At 39.8% G+C, this 18371-nt stretch overlaps 1 protein-coding gene across 1 annotated transcript in view; it reads right to left on the reverse strand.

The window, feature by feature from the left end:
• The window catches only part of abcc3 (ATP-binding cassette, sub-family C (CFTR/MRP), member 3), a 57101-nt gene extending 39179 nt beyond the window's left edge, over nucleotides 1-17922 (reverse strand). The window contains exons 1-2 of the mRNA XM_069664699.1: nucleotides 17668-17922; nucleotides 467-643 (exon numbers count right to left, since the gene is read on the reverse strand). Coding sequence (XP_069520800.1) covers nucleotides 467-643; nucleotides 17668-17703 — 213 coding nt within the window. The 5' untranslated portion in view covers nucleotides 17704-17922. The remainder of the gene's footprint in view (nucleotides 1-466; nucleotides 644-17667) is intronic.
• Between the last annotated feature and the right edge of the window lie 449 nt (nucleotides 17923-18371).

Here is an 18371-nt window from a genome sequence, read left to right on the forward strand (position 1 = left end):
ATTAAATTCTCCCTTTTTAAAAATTATTTTCCTTCTCTTAGCACCGACTTGTGTTTATGAAATTTGTCGCGCTCACCATTGTGTTTGAGCCACATTGGCGATGGTGACTTTGCAGACATTCATTTAAATGAAAATCTTTATCACTTTAAAGTGCTGAGTCATTGTTAAATCGTCAAAGATTAGAGTGTCTCATTTTCTTGTTATATGCTTGTTGGAAACTGGATCTTGTTTTACAGCTTGTATTTCTCACTATATCAACCTTAAAGTTTCAGTCGACTTAGTTCTAGACCCTGTTCCCAAAAATATTTCTTCTTCTTCTTGTTCTTCTTTTGACTTATACTTTGTTCATAGCTGAATTATCATTCTTTTCTTACACAAACTATTCTTTACAGTAAAACTCTTCTACAGAATGCCAGATGTATTGGTGTAACATGGTGTACACAGTACTGAAATATACAACTCTCACCGTTTTAAATCTGTTCATTATGGACATCATGATGTAGCCTCTGTTGTTCCTCTTGAGATAGAAGAGGTAGATGGGACTGACAGCCCACAGGTAGATGCACGGCAGCCATGACAGGACAGAGAGCTGGAAACACTCTGGAAGGTCGGGCTGATCTGTGTGCAGCGTCTGATTGGCTACCTGCAGAGAAAAACAACACAGGGGGGAACAGGACTTCAGCTTACGGTCCTGCACAGTGCTCTGTGAACCATGCAAGAGTGTCTGACACACATGCATCTCCACATGTCAACAGCCCACACAAACACACCATCCCAACCTCATACGACCAGATGCTTCTCTTGAACTGAAATATGTAAACACTTGGAGAACATTTGGTTTTCTTAGTGGTCAGAGTATGGGGAAACATGATGTTACGTGTGCCACAGAGTCAACAAGATGACTAAAACTTACGATTACCAGCTCTATGAGCAACGTCTAAAAGGCGGTTTAAACTGTCAGAGTAACAACATCCTGTATTTATTCCTCTTACCCTGAAAACCTTTTCACCAGGAATATAATGGTGTTTTTTATTTAACTAACATTATAATAAACAGCTACAGCAGCAGTCCCATTTCAGCTAAATACATTACATGTATGGCTGTCAAAATAAGACGTTAATTTCGATTAATTAATTATAGAAAAAAATGAGTTAAAAAGATGAATGCAGATTAGTCGCACTGTGTTACATCCCCTGACCTCATACGTCACTGAGCAGACACCCTCATAGGGCAGCTTTGTAAACATGATGGAAACACATGACACAACATAACCTGGCTTTAATTTTTTATTATTTTATCCATCTGAGATCTTTCAATAAAAAAATGACTTAATAAAACAGACATGGCATCGCAGACAGAGAGACAGACAGAAAGGGGGGGCAGGGCAAGCAGCTGTGTGCAGAGGTGCAGGTGTGTTTGGGGGGGGCTGAAGGAAAGCAAAGTAATGAGATTAAAGAAGTTGGCGATTTAGCACTTAAAAAAGGTGAAGTGTAATTAAAGTGTGGAAGTAAGACATAGCCTAACCATCTAGAAACAGGGTAATGCAGTGCAGACTGAGTAAATGTGATGTGGTGCTTCTCACATAAATCAGTGACATTTATTACAAAGCCTGTAATTAATGACATGAAATGTTTTAAACGCCTGACAGCACTAAATACAGGTCTACAGAGCTTTACAACTATCTTCGGCTACAGAGCATGCAGCGTGATTGCAATACAAACAGTAAAAATCAACAAGACTGCTACTGCTATCTATTACTGCTGCTACAAATGTTGACAGTCCTCCTTCCCTGATGACATTTCATACATTGTTTCCAAGTTGTTTACCTGGAAGTTATAGTAATCGTAGCATCCAGAGGGGTAGAGGCGGTATGACCCCTATAAACAGATGACCAAATGTAACGCACGGTTCTATTGAACATTGTTGGAAACATTTGGGATAATGTAGGAACACTACTCCGAAATATGACATCTATCTAATCCTTTTTAGACATTTTAATACATATCATGACTTTAATTCAACAAGTATTGTGTCATTCATATATTATTCATTTAATAAAACACATTTTTTGGGTCAAAGAACTAAATTGAATCACTTCTGAATATAATTTGTTCTTTTTTATCCCACCATGAGATAAAGGTGCAGTGATTTGTTAAATGAGCATACCTCACAGTGAACGTGAGCTCTGCCTGACAGATAGTCACTGAGTTGCTGAAGGCAAAACTGTTCGCCTCCCTCTCCCTCATGTCTTGAACCAAATATTTTATCTAGTAATTACTTGTCATGAAAATGTACATGCTGTACACTAATGAAAAGACGTTAAAGCATGGAAGTATGGTTTTTCATTGGGAAAAGTTGTCAATCGTTCCTTGTACATGGTGCTGCACAGCTGTGCATAAACCCCCTAACAACTCGTAGTTTGGTTGAGAGGTCTGGAAATACACATTCACAGCATACGCAATTTTTAATATGTAAATAAATAAGTTCAATTAGTGTGTTTGTATCCTCTTAACTTACTTCCAACCCAACCTAAAGATGTACAACACATAGCTGACGCTCAGCTTAAACCCCTCCTACCATAAGCAGGGACTATCTGCACAGGAAAGCAAAGGAGATAAAGCGCTAATACCAGCTCCAACCAAGTAGCATAGAGCAGAGCATCTCCCCTGCTGTGTGCAAGAGCGGCTCCACATGTGATAATATATCTATGCAAAACTTTTCCACAACATTGAATGAAAGCGTGCGATTCATTTATGTTGCTGCTGGAGAACAATGACTGAGCGATCCTGAGGACATCCGGAGAAGAAAGGTAAAGTAAACATCAGTCATAGTGAGACGCAGCCTTGACACAGCAGTTATCGAGCTCCCCTGGACAAACACAGTCGTAAGCCCACCCACAGGTAGAACCAAGATAAACACAGCTGCCAGCCTCCGGCCACTCTCCCTTCATCACCACACCCTCCTGCTGAAGCATGTGTGTACAGCTACTGTAAGTGTGTGTGAAAGTGGTGTGGTGGTTAGAAGGTGAAGGGTAATTGCTCATGCTGGTGGGTGTGTGGAGCACATTGTGGAGGGCGGCTGGAAAATGTCTCCTCTACTTCCTAAGTTCTTAACATTTTGGCTCATGAGTCCTAAACACGCGGGCAGCGTGAGGAGGTGGTGGTTTCACAACTCTTCCTGGCAGATTTAACAGATCGCAAGTAAAAAGGTTCAGACTTTTTTTAACCCAAGCTTGTAACCTCTGTGTTTCAGGTTTTGTCACGTAACCAGAATAGATTTCTAATCTTTACCAATACATTTTGTTTTACAATATAGCTCTTATAACATCTCAGCAGAACAAAACAATTACAGTTCAACCGATAGTGGTCTTTACATAAATCCAGCAGTTCTGATCATTTATTTATGATTAACAAGCAAAAATAAGAAACGTTTAATGGTTCCAGGTCTCCTTCTTGGTCATACATTAAAGTAAATCGTACACACAACAACACACATAATCAGGTTTCCTTGTGTTTCTAGGATAACATGTCGGGTAAGTTTGACAGTTCAATCTTAACAAAATATATGGATGATCAACCAATAACCTAAATAATTGCTAGTTGAAGCCTAAACATAATACATTTAACTTAAAGGGGGGTATGCTAATTTCAGGCTTTATATTTCACTCTGTGATACCCGTGGAGTAGCTTAGCATAATTTACAGTTAAAAAAAACTATTTTCTCACGCTGGTGCTCTGTGCAGGCTCTCATACAGCCTCTGCCTGAAACGACTCAGTAAACTCTGTCCCTTTAAGAAACCCCGCCCCTACAAGCCCACTTTCTTCTGATTGGCCAGCTCTCTGAAGCCTGCTGAGGCTGCACTTTGTGACGTCACAGAGCCTGGGGATTACTCCAACGTACTTTTACGTACAGATTTGAAAATTCATCCACGTTTAGTCTGGACATCCAACATTGTAAAATTATATATGTGTGTCTTCAAATGTGAAACAGCATAATTCCCCCTCTTTAAAGGTTAGCAGGCATCTGGGTGGACTAGCAGCTTAGAAGGCTGACCTATGAACTATAGATGTAGAGTTAAACCAGCATCATTCCCCATTTATAACTTCACTTGTTACTATAATCTCTTTATTGTCTCTGTGAAAAAGGACTTTAAGCTCTTATGTATGTATATTTTCAGACATGTCTAACTGGTCCGTAAAGTGAGGCCCATGGTTCCCTAGGCAAAGCCATCAAAGCATGAACACAATGAAAAATGTATTTACAGGCATATCCATTATATACTGAGACACTTGAACAAAACTGTGCATTAGCACGTTCCATTCTTATTATTGCTTTGGCCTCTCCGCTATGTGTTTGATATAAGTAATGCTTCTGCAGTGCAAACACAACAACTTCTATATCATCCAATCACACATATCTCCTTCCCTCACAGCAGCACAGCACTTTTACATGAAACAAACATCCCTGTGTGACTCAGCATGGACCACAATACTGAAAAAGTTCATGTCAAATAAAAAAGCATTCAGATATCTTATCTGCATGCTGGAGGAAGAGGCAGTAAGCAAACACCATGTTTGATAACTGAGCATAGCTCAAACACCTCACATATATCTCAGTGACAAAGACACTAAATGTACACAAGATGTGGTTTAATGACTCTCATTGAGTCTCTGTGGCTCACCTTCAAATAAAACAGTCAAGTAAACATGTAAGACAGATGTCTGCGGATATTACCACCTTTGTGTTCCACTGAAAGGGAAAATAGGAATCGTGTTCATGGGTGAAAAAAATTGAAAGCCTATGATGTGTGAGCTGTTTGGTTGCCATGAATGTGCTTCTTGCATACACCCTCCCTATCTAAATATTTCATCTGATACAGAAGATATTTTCAAAGCTGTGGCGTAAAAAGGTTTCAGCTTTCAGACACAATCTCAAATGAATATTTCGTAACTTCACATACGAGGTTGCAGAGCCTTGAAAAATAAAAAGCTAACGTATAAAAGCAGCTCAAATGATCATCTCTTATCAGCAAACTTGAAAGAGAGGAAAGCTGCTCTTAGCACTCTGCAGCTCTTACTTAAGGCAGAGCGTCTGGCCTTTCTTCCATTTCACAGGCTTTTACAGGCAGTTATCACCGCTCTGAAACCTGAAACCTGAAACTTTAACAAAAGGTGAGATGAAAAGGGTGAGGCGCTGTGCGATAACAGCCAGCCAGCAGAGACTTGGACACGAAGATGAATTCACTCAGCTGAACAATCAAAGAGCGGGCAGTCTGAAGCACATTAACTGTTACATGAAGCAGACAGAGCGAACCTACAGCTCTGCCATCTTCCTCCCTTGTGAGTGGCATCACTCAGTGGGATAGTTGCATAGCACCTAGTAATTATCCCAGGATGGTGAAGAGCCAGAGGGATCTATTGCTAAACTACATAAACAAAATAAAAACTGTATAGATGTATGAAAATACATTGCTTGCTTGACACATGAACAAAATCAACGGTAATAGGGCGCAGTCAGATCTAATCCGGTTCAATACACAGCATCAACTCTTTGTTCCTTTTTTTTCCAGTTCAGTTCAGTTCAGCAGAGCACCAAATTCCTGTATTAGTCTCTTTACCTGTAAGATGAATGTTTCCAAATGAGAACTTTATTAAAGTTTTAAGTCACTTCGGCATCCTTTTCACCTTATTATTTAACCAAAGATCAGAGAAATCTGAGAAACACGCTGAGCCATTGTAGCAGCAGCTCGGCTCGGCAGCCCCCAAATGAGGCCTACAGAATCTGCAATGTGTGTCAACATTGTTCAATACTATAATGTCAATGTGACATGCGACAAATAAGCAAATAGCGAAGAGTCCCTATGAGCTCCAACATACAGTTCCTGTGTGTTTACACAGTGTCTGTGTTTGTAACACGCTGTCTCTCCTCAATCCAATATACAAAATGATAATTTAGCATAAGTCATCCCTCCAGGATTTCGCAGGCTTTTTCTGTGATGGCTTTTTTAAAAAGCTGTATAACAAGTTGCAATGTTTTGAGGCTTTTTTCCTGTGTAACACATTACACATTCACTTTGAGCGACTGGGACAAACGCTTCCATAAAGCCTTCTAATGGCTGAGTGAGCCGTTTGGCTTCTGACATCACTTCCGCTCCGTTCAGCGTCAGGACAAAAGAGAGTAAAAACTGAAAAGTCAATAGCTACAAAAGGCTCACTCTGCAGTGCACGTGCACATTCAATGCTATCCATACGTGAAAAGAAGAATCTACATGTTATTTATTACATTTACGCTGTTCTGCTTGATAATTGTGCCGCTGTGGCAGTATAAAACAATTGGTAAGAGACAGGGGGATTACTGTCTGACTGTACAAAGACTGTTTGAAATCAGCGCTGAGACAAACATCTGTAACAAGTAAGTAATACGGTAAAAGATGCCCTCCAAAGTTTATACAACACTGCAGATCTCGAAGGATCAATATTTTGAATATCAAAGAACTGACTTTGATAATGTAAAAGACCACTCGCGGAGAAATAGGACGATGGGTCAAATTTGCAGAAAAGTTGGCCAAAATCGCAAGGTCGATAAAAGGTTGCTGCAATTTGTTGAATATGTGCAAAATTACAGAAGCGCAACTTTGCAGCTCCCTGGAGGGACTGATAAGTGCTGTCCTTCTTCATCACAACATCTTTCTCATTTCCCTGAAGGTACCGGAGGAAGTGGTGCGTCTGTATGGTCCATGTATTCAAGTCTCCATGTTGGCAAAAGTGTTTCTTTTGCAATGTGTTGCTTGTTTATATTGCAATGACGATGAGAATGTGATTTATTGTGCAGCCCTGGTAAAAACCTTGTGAACATTTAACACTGGAAGGTCATTTTGGCACCAGGTCTGTAAGGTCACAGCCTGCTATGTTGTTGTTGCTTTTGTGTTGCTCTGTGTACAATGACACAGCAAATCAGCAGCATATCATGTGGTTAGAGTTAGACCAAAATGTGAGTTGACCTATAGGGTCTTTTGATGGATGATTCTTTTAGGAGGCAGCCCTACCATTAACCCTAATATTAACTTCTATTTGTAAGTGTTAAAGCAAACCAACATTCCCTCAGCACAAAGATAGAATGATGTTTAATGTGAGATTTCAAATGATGGTTTCCCAATGAAACAAACGTTAACATCACAGAGAAAGAAGAAGCCACCCCTGCGATAAAAAAACAAGTAGACAGGCCAGAACAAACGTGTCCAATCACACAAGTGTTTACCCAAACTTTACATTAATCTTCTGCTCTTTCTTGTTATGTTGAATGAGTCCGCCTACACAACGTTGGGCTCTCTTTGTTGTCTGCATGGAGGACAACAGAGCGTGCCAAGGAGACATTTGTTATAAAATGGGCAGATCCTGCAGCTGAAGGAGGACAGCAGACTGGGACCAGCCCTATTGTAAAGGTAAATAACTGAATGTTAATGTCAACAATAAACAGCTCTGTTGTCTTAAATTACAGTTTCACTCAGACTGAAACAATTTGGACAGAGCGTATGGCTCCAACACGCTGTCCAAATTGTTTATATATGCTGGGCTTGTAGATGACTCACACTCTTCAGTCTTTGCGTTTTCCTTTCCTGTGACTTGATGTTGTGTGAAGTCAAAAGACAAAAAGTTCAATCCTGGTTGTACACCTTCTGAGCGTTTAAAGTCTCACAGTGTCGATGTGAATTGTATCTAAGATGTTTCACAAGTGAGCCCACCAATTTAATTTCAGGATGTAATCAAAAACATCTGCTTTCTGTGGACATCATGTTATAGAATGGTATACGTCTCCACTATGAGTGGGCATTATAGAGAATAATTGACTGAGACAACATAAGTGGTAAAGCCGTTGGCAGCAAGCTGGCGCCAGGTCAAACAAATTGGTGAATCACACAGACCTAACAATCTAATTTTTAAACAGCTACTGGGACGGATACGTAACTGATTGGTACAGTCAAGAAACAACAAATGATTCTGTACGATTGTTGTCACTATAAGGTTGAATATTAGGGCTGGGCGACATGACTACATACAATTTGATGATGCTGCCGAGCTTACATACATTTAGCATTTTTGTCAACAGCATTAGTGGAGGACAAAAGCGGCTGTCACCACTGCTTTCATGCCGCTTGTTTCCAGTCAATGTTCACCCTTTCTCCAGAGGACATCCACTTTCCAGTAGAATACGGTCATGCACCGTGAAGAGCAAGGTAAAACAACAGACTAACTGGCTAATGTCGCATCTCTACAGTGTGTGATTGGCTAAAGCAAATTAGTCTTTCACTCATCCTGTGCAAAACCAAATGTCAACGCTGACATACTAACAACCACAACTATGACTTATTCTTATCTAAATCTAACCAAGTATGTGGTTAACATCAGTAACACTTTGGTTAGGTTTAGGCAGCACTTGGTAAAGTTCAGGTAAAGATTGCAGTTTGATTACACAATAAGTGAACGTAAACTTTCACACAGGACATGCAGAATTAGGCGTATCTTTATTGGATGAAAAAAAAACGCTTAGTGCTAGGGCTGGGCAATATGACAATATATATAATTTAAGCAATATGAAAATGTCTATCGTATGTGTTTTTCTATATCGTCTCTTTGGTGATGTCACAAAACCAGCAGCTGAACTGCTTTATGGCAATTTTTACGTCATTTTGACAATGCTTTACATTCTAATCCTTGCACGTGGGAGTGAACCTGGAGTGAACCATAGAGGGAGACTGTTTATTAACATGGACATTAACGTGCAGAAAAGGACTCAGGCTCAGCCCAAGACAAAATGGAGTATTTAAGTATTTAATTCACACAGGATTATCTAAAAACAGGCTTTACCGTGTGGTTATTTCATATAATAATTATTTGTTAAATTACCAGAAAACACGATATATCTTGATATATATCGTCATCGAGATATGGAAAATCCTATATCGTGATATAGGATTTTGGCCATATCTGCCAGCCCTACTTAGCGCTATAATACGAAGCATAGTTTCAGCTTTTATATTAGAGTGATACAAACTGAAATCATTGGGCAATGTACTGTACTGGCTCGATACCATGTTTTCAAACGATACAATCTCCATTATTTTTACGTTCGATAGTACTGAAACTTTAAAAAACCAACAGATCTACAGTCAGACTCTCTACCTAAAGCTGCCGCAGGCAAAAGAGAGAGAGCAGCTGTGGTCGTGTGACATAGACAGGAAGTGAAGAGAGCGAGCATGCTTGTAGTAAACAAAGCAGTGAAACAGAAATTAAGACATTGTTTTCTGATTGTTTCACAGCGGTTACACTCAAAACAACAAACTAACACGCCTACACCTCCGTACAGCCCCGCCGGTACAGGATTTAGTTTTTATAGGCCTGACTGTTGGCTGAGCTTCATACCACTGCCCAGCGACTGACATCCAACACACAGCAGAATAATAAGAAAAACAAAAATACTGAGGAAGCAAAGATCCTGTGCAGATACAGACACCACATGCATTGGAGGAAGTCAGAAACTCTAAACCACTTTTGTGACACAGCGTTAAGCGAAATTGTCTCAAGTGGAATTTTTGATCTAAAGCGGACGTTAGCTGAACTTGCTGCAGATGTCAGTTTATAGAGAATTATAAGAATCTAAAGTGTTGTCAGATGACCGCTGATGGGAGCCGGGATATGCTTAAGGCAGATTATGTTCAACCTGCTTTTGCTCTCCACACAGTTTTTCCCGCATACGCCGCAGCCAGCCGGTACGTGATCAGTCAATACTACTCGGACTACAAACAGAAACCAGAACACTTCCTGTACTACAATCCGGTTGTGCAGTTGGTGTTATGGTGAAAGACTTCTCTTATGCTTGCTAGAGTATTCAGAAGTTTGGAAAAATGCTTTGCAGCAGGCTGTCCATCTGTTCTCTGTTACTGAGAAGCTGTGGGGTTGTTTGAATGGAAGGCCCACGACAGTAAAGACTGCAGGAGGACAGGAATTGCTGCTGGCCATGTTCACTTACACTCCAACATGGAAAACATTGGTAATGTTATTCATGTCCGTCATAGTTAACTGGACGCCACAAAATTCCTTGAATGCGGATTATAGGATTGACATTCCTGTCTGTCTGTAGTGGACTAAAGCTTGTGATTTGGAGGGAACCAACAAAATGCTGCAGAACACACAGGAAGTGACTGAGACTGTGCAGACTGTCAGCATCATAAATCACAGGCTAGCCTGCTGTAGAATATGATAACATGCAGGAACTATGTATTTGACTTGTGCCACTAATCTAGTTTGGATTTGAGCAGCATGTTGGCATAATGCAAATTTAAGATCATGTGGGTCACATAGACTTGCACTTTTTTAGCGACGTTTTGTCACATGCAGGGCTGTGAGATTTCCTCCCTTTCTGAGGTGCTGATGAGACAATTTCACAACTCTCAATTCCTGATTTTATACTGGTTTAGCAGTCCTTCAGTTCAGGAAACAGACATACGTTTTTTCTCTGTGAATATATACAATTTTAAAGATTGCGAGATTAGAGGTTTATCTAGCAATTAGTCATATAAAAAATGCACTTTACTATCAGTGTTATTTGCTTGTTGCTTTTACCCTTGTTCAAAATACATTACATTTTGTAAGTGATTACTTTTAACATTATCCTCAATCATTTGTAGCAAACAAGTAATTTAATGTTATACTAAGATACTTCATGCAGGTTTAAAGCTCCGATCTGACAACTGTTTGTCATTTAAAACTGACAACATTGATTTGTGCTATTCTAAGGGCTTCCCTTCAACTTCATCGAGGGGGAAAACAAGCAATATTGCGAAAACTGTACACAAGATAATATGAAGAAACAGGAACTGACATCATTAGTTGTACAGTTTTGGACAGTGCACACTGGCTCAACAACTACTGGGCTGGGTACTAGGGCTGTCAACAAATATTCTAAATTCAAATATATAACCGAATTGTAATAAAAAACAGATATTCAGATATTAAAATTAATATTCGATGTGAAAAAAATCTGCACTACCACAGCTGTCTCGGGAGCTCTTGCAGGTTCTCGTATGTCCGTACACACATTCTCTTGGTTACAGAGCATCTTTGAATGCACACAACTTTACTTTATACGTTAATAATTAACTAGTCTAGCTGAAACGAGCTAATGCAACAACCGTGTGGCGTGCAGCATTGATGGCAGAGAATTCAAACCCCATCCCAGCTGGAAAGAGATTCTCACCTGCACCAAAACATACAGGGATATCTATGTTGATTTTTTTAAAGGGCATGTATGTTTATGTTTAAATGAATAAACTTGTCACAGCACAGCTCGCTTGGAGCGCTGAATGTCCGTTCTACCTTAGACGACTTATTTTATCTGTTGACTTTGCAACAGGAAGCCTACTTCAAAACTTCAAAGTACTACTGCTGGTTTACAACGCGCTGAACGGTCAAGGGCCAAAATATATTTGTGATCTCCTGACACAGTACGAGCCATCCAGACCCCTCAGGTCGTCAGGGACAGGTCTGCTTTCTGTCCCCAGAGTCAGAACCAAACATGGAGAAGCAGCAGTCAGTTTTTATGCTCCGTATATCTGGAACAAACTCCCAGAAACATCCAGGTCTGCTGAAACACTCATTTCTTTTAAATCAAGACTCACCTGTTCACAGCTGACTTTTATTAAACGATTTTAATACTTTTATTTTAATAACTGATTCTAATTATTTATATCTGCACTGTAGCTTTTACCCTTATTTTTTATTTTATTTTATTTTTATATTTTCGCTTCTATTTTAGCTGTTTTTATTTTATCTTCACTTTGCTTTGTAATGTCCTGTTCAAAGCACTTTGACCTTCAATGTCCTGTTCAAAGCACTTTGAATTGAAATGTGCCATATAAATAAACTTGCCTTGCCTTGCCTATGTTGATTAGTGGTCGACCGATCTTTTCAATGGCCGATGCGGATTCTGATATTTAGAGGGCAGGGCGGCCGATGGCCGATATATGAGGCCGATATCATGTTGTTGCTTATTTTTGCATTTGATAAAATACAACAATTTGATAATAATAACAAATGAGACACAAAAATTGCTAAACTTGAATGAACATTTATTTAACGCTGTTGAAAAATAAAGTTTTAGTGCACTTGAGAGGGAACGAAAAATTCGTAAACTTACATAAAAAATAAATAACATCATTGTAGTTATTGTTATTGAGTTAGGTGTTTAACAGCAGAGCCTTCCCCTTTAAGAACAATGGCCTTATGGGTTACGTATGCATGTGACGCCTGGCAGGTTTGTTATGGGAAGTGAGTGTAGACTGTGTAGAGAGAGTACCTGCAGCAGACTCCCTGAAGCACATGCTTCCAGCCAGCCACACAGATAAGTAGATCTTTTAAAAGGCATGTTTATTGGAAGTAAGTTTGTCTGTAGTTGTATTGGAATGCCCTCGTGGACATGTTGCGCAAAAATAGATATTTTAATAGTTCGAACCTGTGTTTTTTTAGAAGGAATAATCTAACGTCATTTTTGACAGCACTACTGGGTACAGGGAAGGAATCTTGCAATACAATATGGATTATTCTATAGGGGTAACGATGTTCAATGTATTGTGTTACACAGTACATTAATGTACTAAGGTAAGGTACTAAGATAATTCTATATAGTTATTTTAAATGCCACGCTGCCTTTGCTGACATTTTCCAGGGCAATTTAAAGTGAGTGATCCATATGACTGTCAAAGTAAGCGGGATGAGATGTTTTGTTAAAAATCACCACTTAAGCATGTACAGGACAAAATCAGCGAAGAAGTAAGAGGTACGGCTTTGTCCACAGGAGCGCCAAAATCCTCACAGGAGCTTTCAGATTTAATCACAACTCAGCAAAGGAAATTACATTTACCTGTAAGAAAAACAATCATTTCATAAACCATCGATTAAAATAATACAGTGGTTTTGATAAGTGACTCAGTACAACGAAACATACATGTTGAAGGTGATTCTGATGGGAGTCGATGATAAACAGAAAGAAATAAACAAGTCAAAGGCATTTTTCAAAAGCAGTGATAGTGAGAAATTCCTCCTGCAGAAAACATCTTGGGCAAGTTAAGGTCTAATGAGTCATTCAGCCACAAGGAGAAATCACTACGCCTCACTTCCTAGCACATTGTACAGTCATTATCAGAACTACTATCATTCCCGTACAGTCAGGAAAGGCTCGGACCTTTCAGCTATGCTGTATATCTCTGCACTGTAGTAAATTAGAGTTAGAGGCAGACTTGCAAAGAAATCCGCACCAACTACTGGGAATCATTCAATTCAAAAAGTCCCCTATCATCATGACTCCGACTTCTTCAATTATAAACAACTTCCTCTTTTTTAGTTTTCAGTTTCCATTCAGCTTAATCTCCACCTGACAGCACCCAACCCCTGACTAATGAAGACACAAACTATTCCAGACTTATGCAACACCTTATGTCTTCTGCAGTGTGTGACGACACAGTGCATTCGAGGTAAACCCGGCTTCTCCTGCATGCCCGTGCTTACCCTCAACGCACAAATGTAATCCAAGCTGCTGACAGGCTGAACTGTTGGTTTATAAAGCTGCTGATAAAACAGGCTTTGGATCAGGCTGTTAATATGTGTTCCACATGTCAGACTTTGGGTCTGCCTCTGCTACGCCTTATACACTCGTCATAGCTTTTATCACTGGAGAACACACAGTCACTATGCCTTTGTTTCTTTATGCGAGTGTATGTGTGTGTGTGCTGCAGGCAGAGTTTATATGAGGGTGCTGATGACTGAACTACTGTTGTTTCAGCCTCAGGGAACACTTCAGTAAAACCACAAGTCACTTTTCATCACATATCACAAGCATGGTAGAAAAAAGAGACACATTAAATAAATTATCGCTGCTGAACATGTGTCACAGGATCTTCCTAAGCAGATACATTTGTCTTATTGTCATGGAATAGTAGATTCAAGTTCAATTCCTCTGAGCATTTTCAAATTGTTCTCCTAAACCAGCCCAGCATGGTAGATGTTGCTTCAGCAACAGACAATAAATGTATTTAAATTAAGAAAAATTCCCAGCTTCCGTTGTACACAGTTCCAGCAAGGAGTGTGTCGTTCTTAGCTAGTCAGCAGCGCTGCTAACGTTAGCTAGCTCTCAGCATCGGTAATATACGGGGGAAGCCTTGACCAACGGCCACAGAGTAGCTCCTACCTGCAATGCGTGGACCTCTCGAGCCACCCAGTCATTCGTGACATTTACCGCTCTCTACATCACGGGTGCCTGGCAGCTCGAGTCTCGTATATTACAAACGCAAGTGATGCACGAAAGCCACACAGCTGTGAACGTGAGTCTGCAGTTGCCCACACACAAGCTGAAAGCGATGTCTCAAAGAGCTGACGAGCATTATTGTTTGATTATTGTGTCATGATTGTTTTGAAAAACATACAAAATAGGAGTTTTACAGTGTTACCTGTATAAAAATATTATTCTAAATGGCAAGTTTCTGATAAATACAGGGCAGCTGGCCTTGTTTAACTCAAAGTAGGCCTATTTCTTATTTCACATTACTTGAACTTGTTTTTCTTAAAATGTTACAGTTGACGTCAAGTACTAAACTATGTTTTATTTTAGCAAGTTAATCAAAAATACATTGTGTTTTGTCTTTGTATCAAATATAAAAGCTGCAGAATCTTGAACACATTTTACTGTGCTTTAATGTCATACAATAATTTGCCACTGCAGATTTCTTAGCACACAGCAGACTTGTGTAAATCCTGAAATAAGCATCCCTTTGTAACAAATGGGGCATTGACTGAATCGAGAATCGCACAATTTCATTTGTCTGCTAATGCAATTCAAAATATTGAGATTGAAAGTACATTTTTACTTTTCAACAAGCAGTTGGTTAAACAATTTTACACTTTTGTCAGTGTCAATGACCATTTTCTGGGCTTTTAATTCAATGTTCCTCAGCAGATTAAGTTTTCCTGGTTCTTATAAAATTGTAGAATCAAACCAATCTGTAAACTAAATTATCCTTATTCTGAGCATTTTGTTGATTTAAATATTAAGCTTCAAAGTTCAATTTTTAATTCATGTCTCACTGTGGCTGCTCCTTCTTGTGCCATTTCCCTTCAAAATATTTAAAATCATTCCCTGTGATCTTGTTTTGTAGGCAGCAGATTAATGGATGATTGTGGTTATTGCTCATCATGCTGATGAAACTGGGATATACACAGGCCTTTCATCGGCCTCTCTCTTGAAGGTCCAAGTCGCCAGGAAACCAACAACAATGAGTCTTTGCAGAAGAGGTGGAGAGGGGTTGATTGTTTTGTTACTGATCTAAGTTGAGACTTCAGAACGTTCTCATCTTTAGTTATTGAAAACATTTTCAAATATTAAATTACTAATAGAATTTCAAGACATTTTTCTTGGGGTTTTTTTTTATAATTCATTATTAATATTTCAAAACACAAAGTGTAAATTGGCTATTTTGCATACCGGCTTATGTGTGTTCTAGGGTACACTTACATCGGGCAAATCTGTGATTTGATCATCAATTGATTGCAAACAAAGTCCTTGGTGGGGGCTTAGTGTTTAACCTAACTCGCTCTGAACATGCTCTGTTGAGTGCTGGGGGATTACAACTGGCTCCAGTTTGTTTGAAGTGGACGTAAACAGCAGCAACTGGTTTATGTGTCCTCAGGCGACCTCTTTCACCAGCCAGCACTGAGAGTAATATCCCGCCAGAAGAAAATCAGGTGCACAGACTTAACCCTTTTAGAAACAACAAAGTGCCTTAAAGTTATTGAGTTTGTTATATTGTGGGGTATTTGTCATGGCAGAGTGGGCCAAAGGCTTTCCAACCTCCTTAAGTCCAACAGACCCCACGTTAAATAGATACAGCATGACAAAGTCTTTGATAAGATTGACCCCAATATGCGAATGGCAGAGGATCCAAATACTGTGTTAGGGGGACCTCAGCCTGGTGCTCAAAAAGCATGACTGTTGATCATAGGATTGGTTATAACATATTCAAAGCTGCACTAATCTATATTTTGATATCAACAACATGTGTTAAATATGAAACTCGTCACTTATTGATGATAATACACAGAGAATCATTTGCAAAAACATATGTTGTTAATATAGTTTTCTTTACAAACTGGCTAAGCTGCTGTACACTTACATGCTCACACATGCATGATACAAATCAGGTAGGGATAAGTACAAGCATATGCAGGACGGGACAAGCCCTGTTAGTATATCTATTTTATACAATGGTAACATATTAGTTTTGTTGTTATAGCTTGACCTAGTGTACACCAAGATGCCCCACATTACTCCCAAAATAACAAAAAATGACATTTTAAGATCTACAATGTGGCACTACAATAATAGCCTTCATTAGTTTTTAATTATGAAAATATGTAAATATATTTTCTCAGCCTTTAAGTGAAGAACACTGTTTTACCACGACGACACATCTACAAACAGACTTTCCTATAGTCACGCGGATACAACCATATTTACAAACATGACCTTGCAGCATTTGCAATCTCAAAACTGGTATGATCGGGATAAAGAGCATCAATATATGTGGGCTTTTGGAGTTTCTGTTGTGTTTTATGGCTGTAGGAATACACAATTGCAACAGATCAGTGCAACAACCAGGTGTAATGATTGTATGAATTAAAAAGGAAACCCACGCTACTATTTCTTAGGCAAAAAAAAAGACACTGAGCATGACCCCAGGTAACTCTAGAGTGACATCATCCTCATAGTCTACAAGGTGGTGCATGCTACTGTGGGTCCCTATGGAAAACCAGGTGTTGGGAAAAATAGAAAGCTTCCATATTAATCCCATTTATATTACCTGTGTAACTGTGGTGCTACTGACTCGTTACATTATAAGCTACTATTATAGACTACAGTAAAACCCATCTCCTATATCCTTAGCTTTACTATGAATAGGGTGTCAACTTTGTTTCCTTGTTTCATTATTGTCTCCTACATTTATTGGCCTATATGTAAGTGACCGTTGCTTCTATAGTTGATTTTAACACAGACATGTTCCCATTTGGACTTCACTAATTTACTATGTCATTTAGCAGACGCTTTTGTCCAAAGCGACGTACATCTGGGAGTTAACACGACACAAGCAGAGTATGTAGCATACTACCCATAATTAGATACTTTCGACTCAAGGGACGCTGCTCCTGTATACTGACTCTAAGATAAGTTTACGGACCTTATCGTGCTAATGGTGTATCATAAATGCCACAATGACATTTATATTTAGCTACATTTCACAGGGTTTTACGGGAATGTTCTTTCTCGAGGAAAGAGCAGCACAGTGTCCGACTTCTTAATACACCAAACGAAAGCATCTAATTCAACATGACATTAATTGGGAGCTTGTTAACACAGTAAATGCTATTAAGTGGGTTATTTATAGTTAACCATGGCCGTAACTGCACTTCTGAATGGCTGCCCGGAAAGAAAACAAAAGCCGCTAATGACATAACATTGTACAACCTTGTCATGTAGTGCCGTGAAGTACACACAGGCCAATGGAGTAAAAGTATCCTGTGACACAACAGTCATGACAAACCGCCGGTATGACGAAAACGTACTCACCCAGAAGGGACGCTCAGGTCCGCACAGCCTCTCCATCTCCGTCGTGGCGGGAGACCGGGAACCACCGGAGAGCTCTTTATCCCCTCTACAGGTCGAGCCGTTTCTTGCCGACCTGCTTTCCGATTCCTTCTCTTACAAAGCCGCTCGCTGACTGTCACATGCCACACAGACAGGTATGTGTTGCGGAGGCGCCTCAGTTTCTGTGTCCCCCCTCCGACAGCGTGGACCGACCTGCGTCAACAAACGCTCTGCTCCTTCCGCTCTGCTCAGAGACGGGAAAGAAAAGTCATCCGGAGCCAGCGAAGAATTATTTCTATGGGAGGGTGTCGTGATGGCAAGGCGGGGCGTCCGCTTACTAAGCCCCGCCTCTCTCTAGCTCTCTCCGACTACCCCACACTCCCACACATACATACAGACATACATACTCAACATGACTCATCAACATGAAGGCATGGTATGTTGCTGAGTCATGTCGTCAGGGTGGTTTGAGGTACAGAAAACAAAAGTAAGATTTTGAAGCAAAACTGGTCCCAGGTGTTCTCAGTTAAGCCAAATTAATTAAGAGTCAAGTCCGGGACAAGAACAGAGTGCTGTACAGATGAGCATTGGGGCTAGCACAAGGACAAATATGAGTTGTTGTTTATTCTAAATTATAATAAAGATCACAAAAAGCGAAGAAAATCTTCCTCCTCTGAATTCATCTT

Source organism: Semicossyphus pulcher, unplaced genomic scaffold, assembly GCF_022749685.1.
Source record: "Semicossyphus pulcher isolate SPU_LCO1_2020_fin unplaced genomic scaffold, fSemPul1.0.p SCAF_16, whole genome shotgun sequence".
In the NCBI taxonomy this organism is placed as follows: domain Eukaryota; kingdom Metazoa; phylum Chordata; class Actinopteri; order Labriformes; family Labridae; genus Semicossyphus; species Semicossyphus pulcher.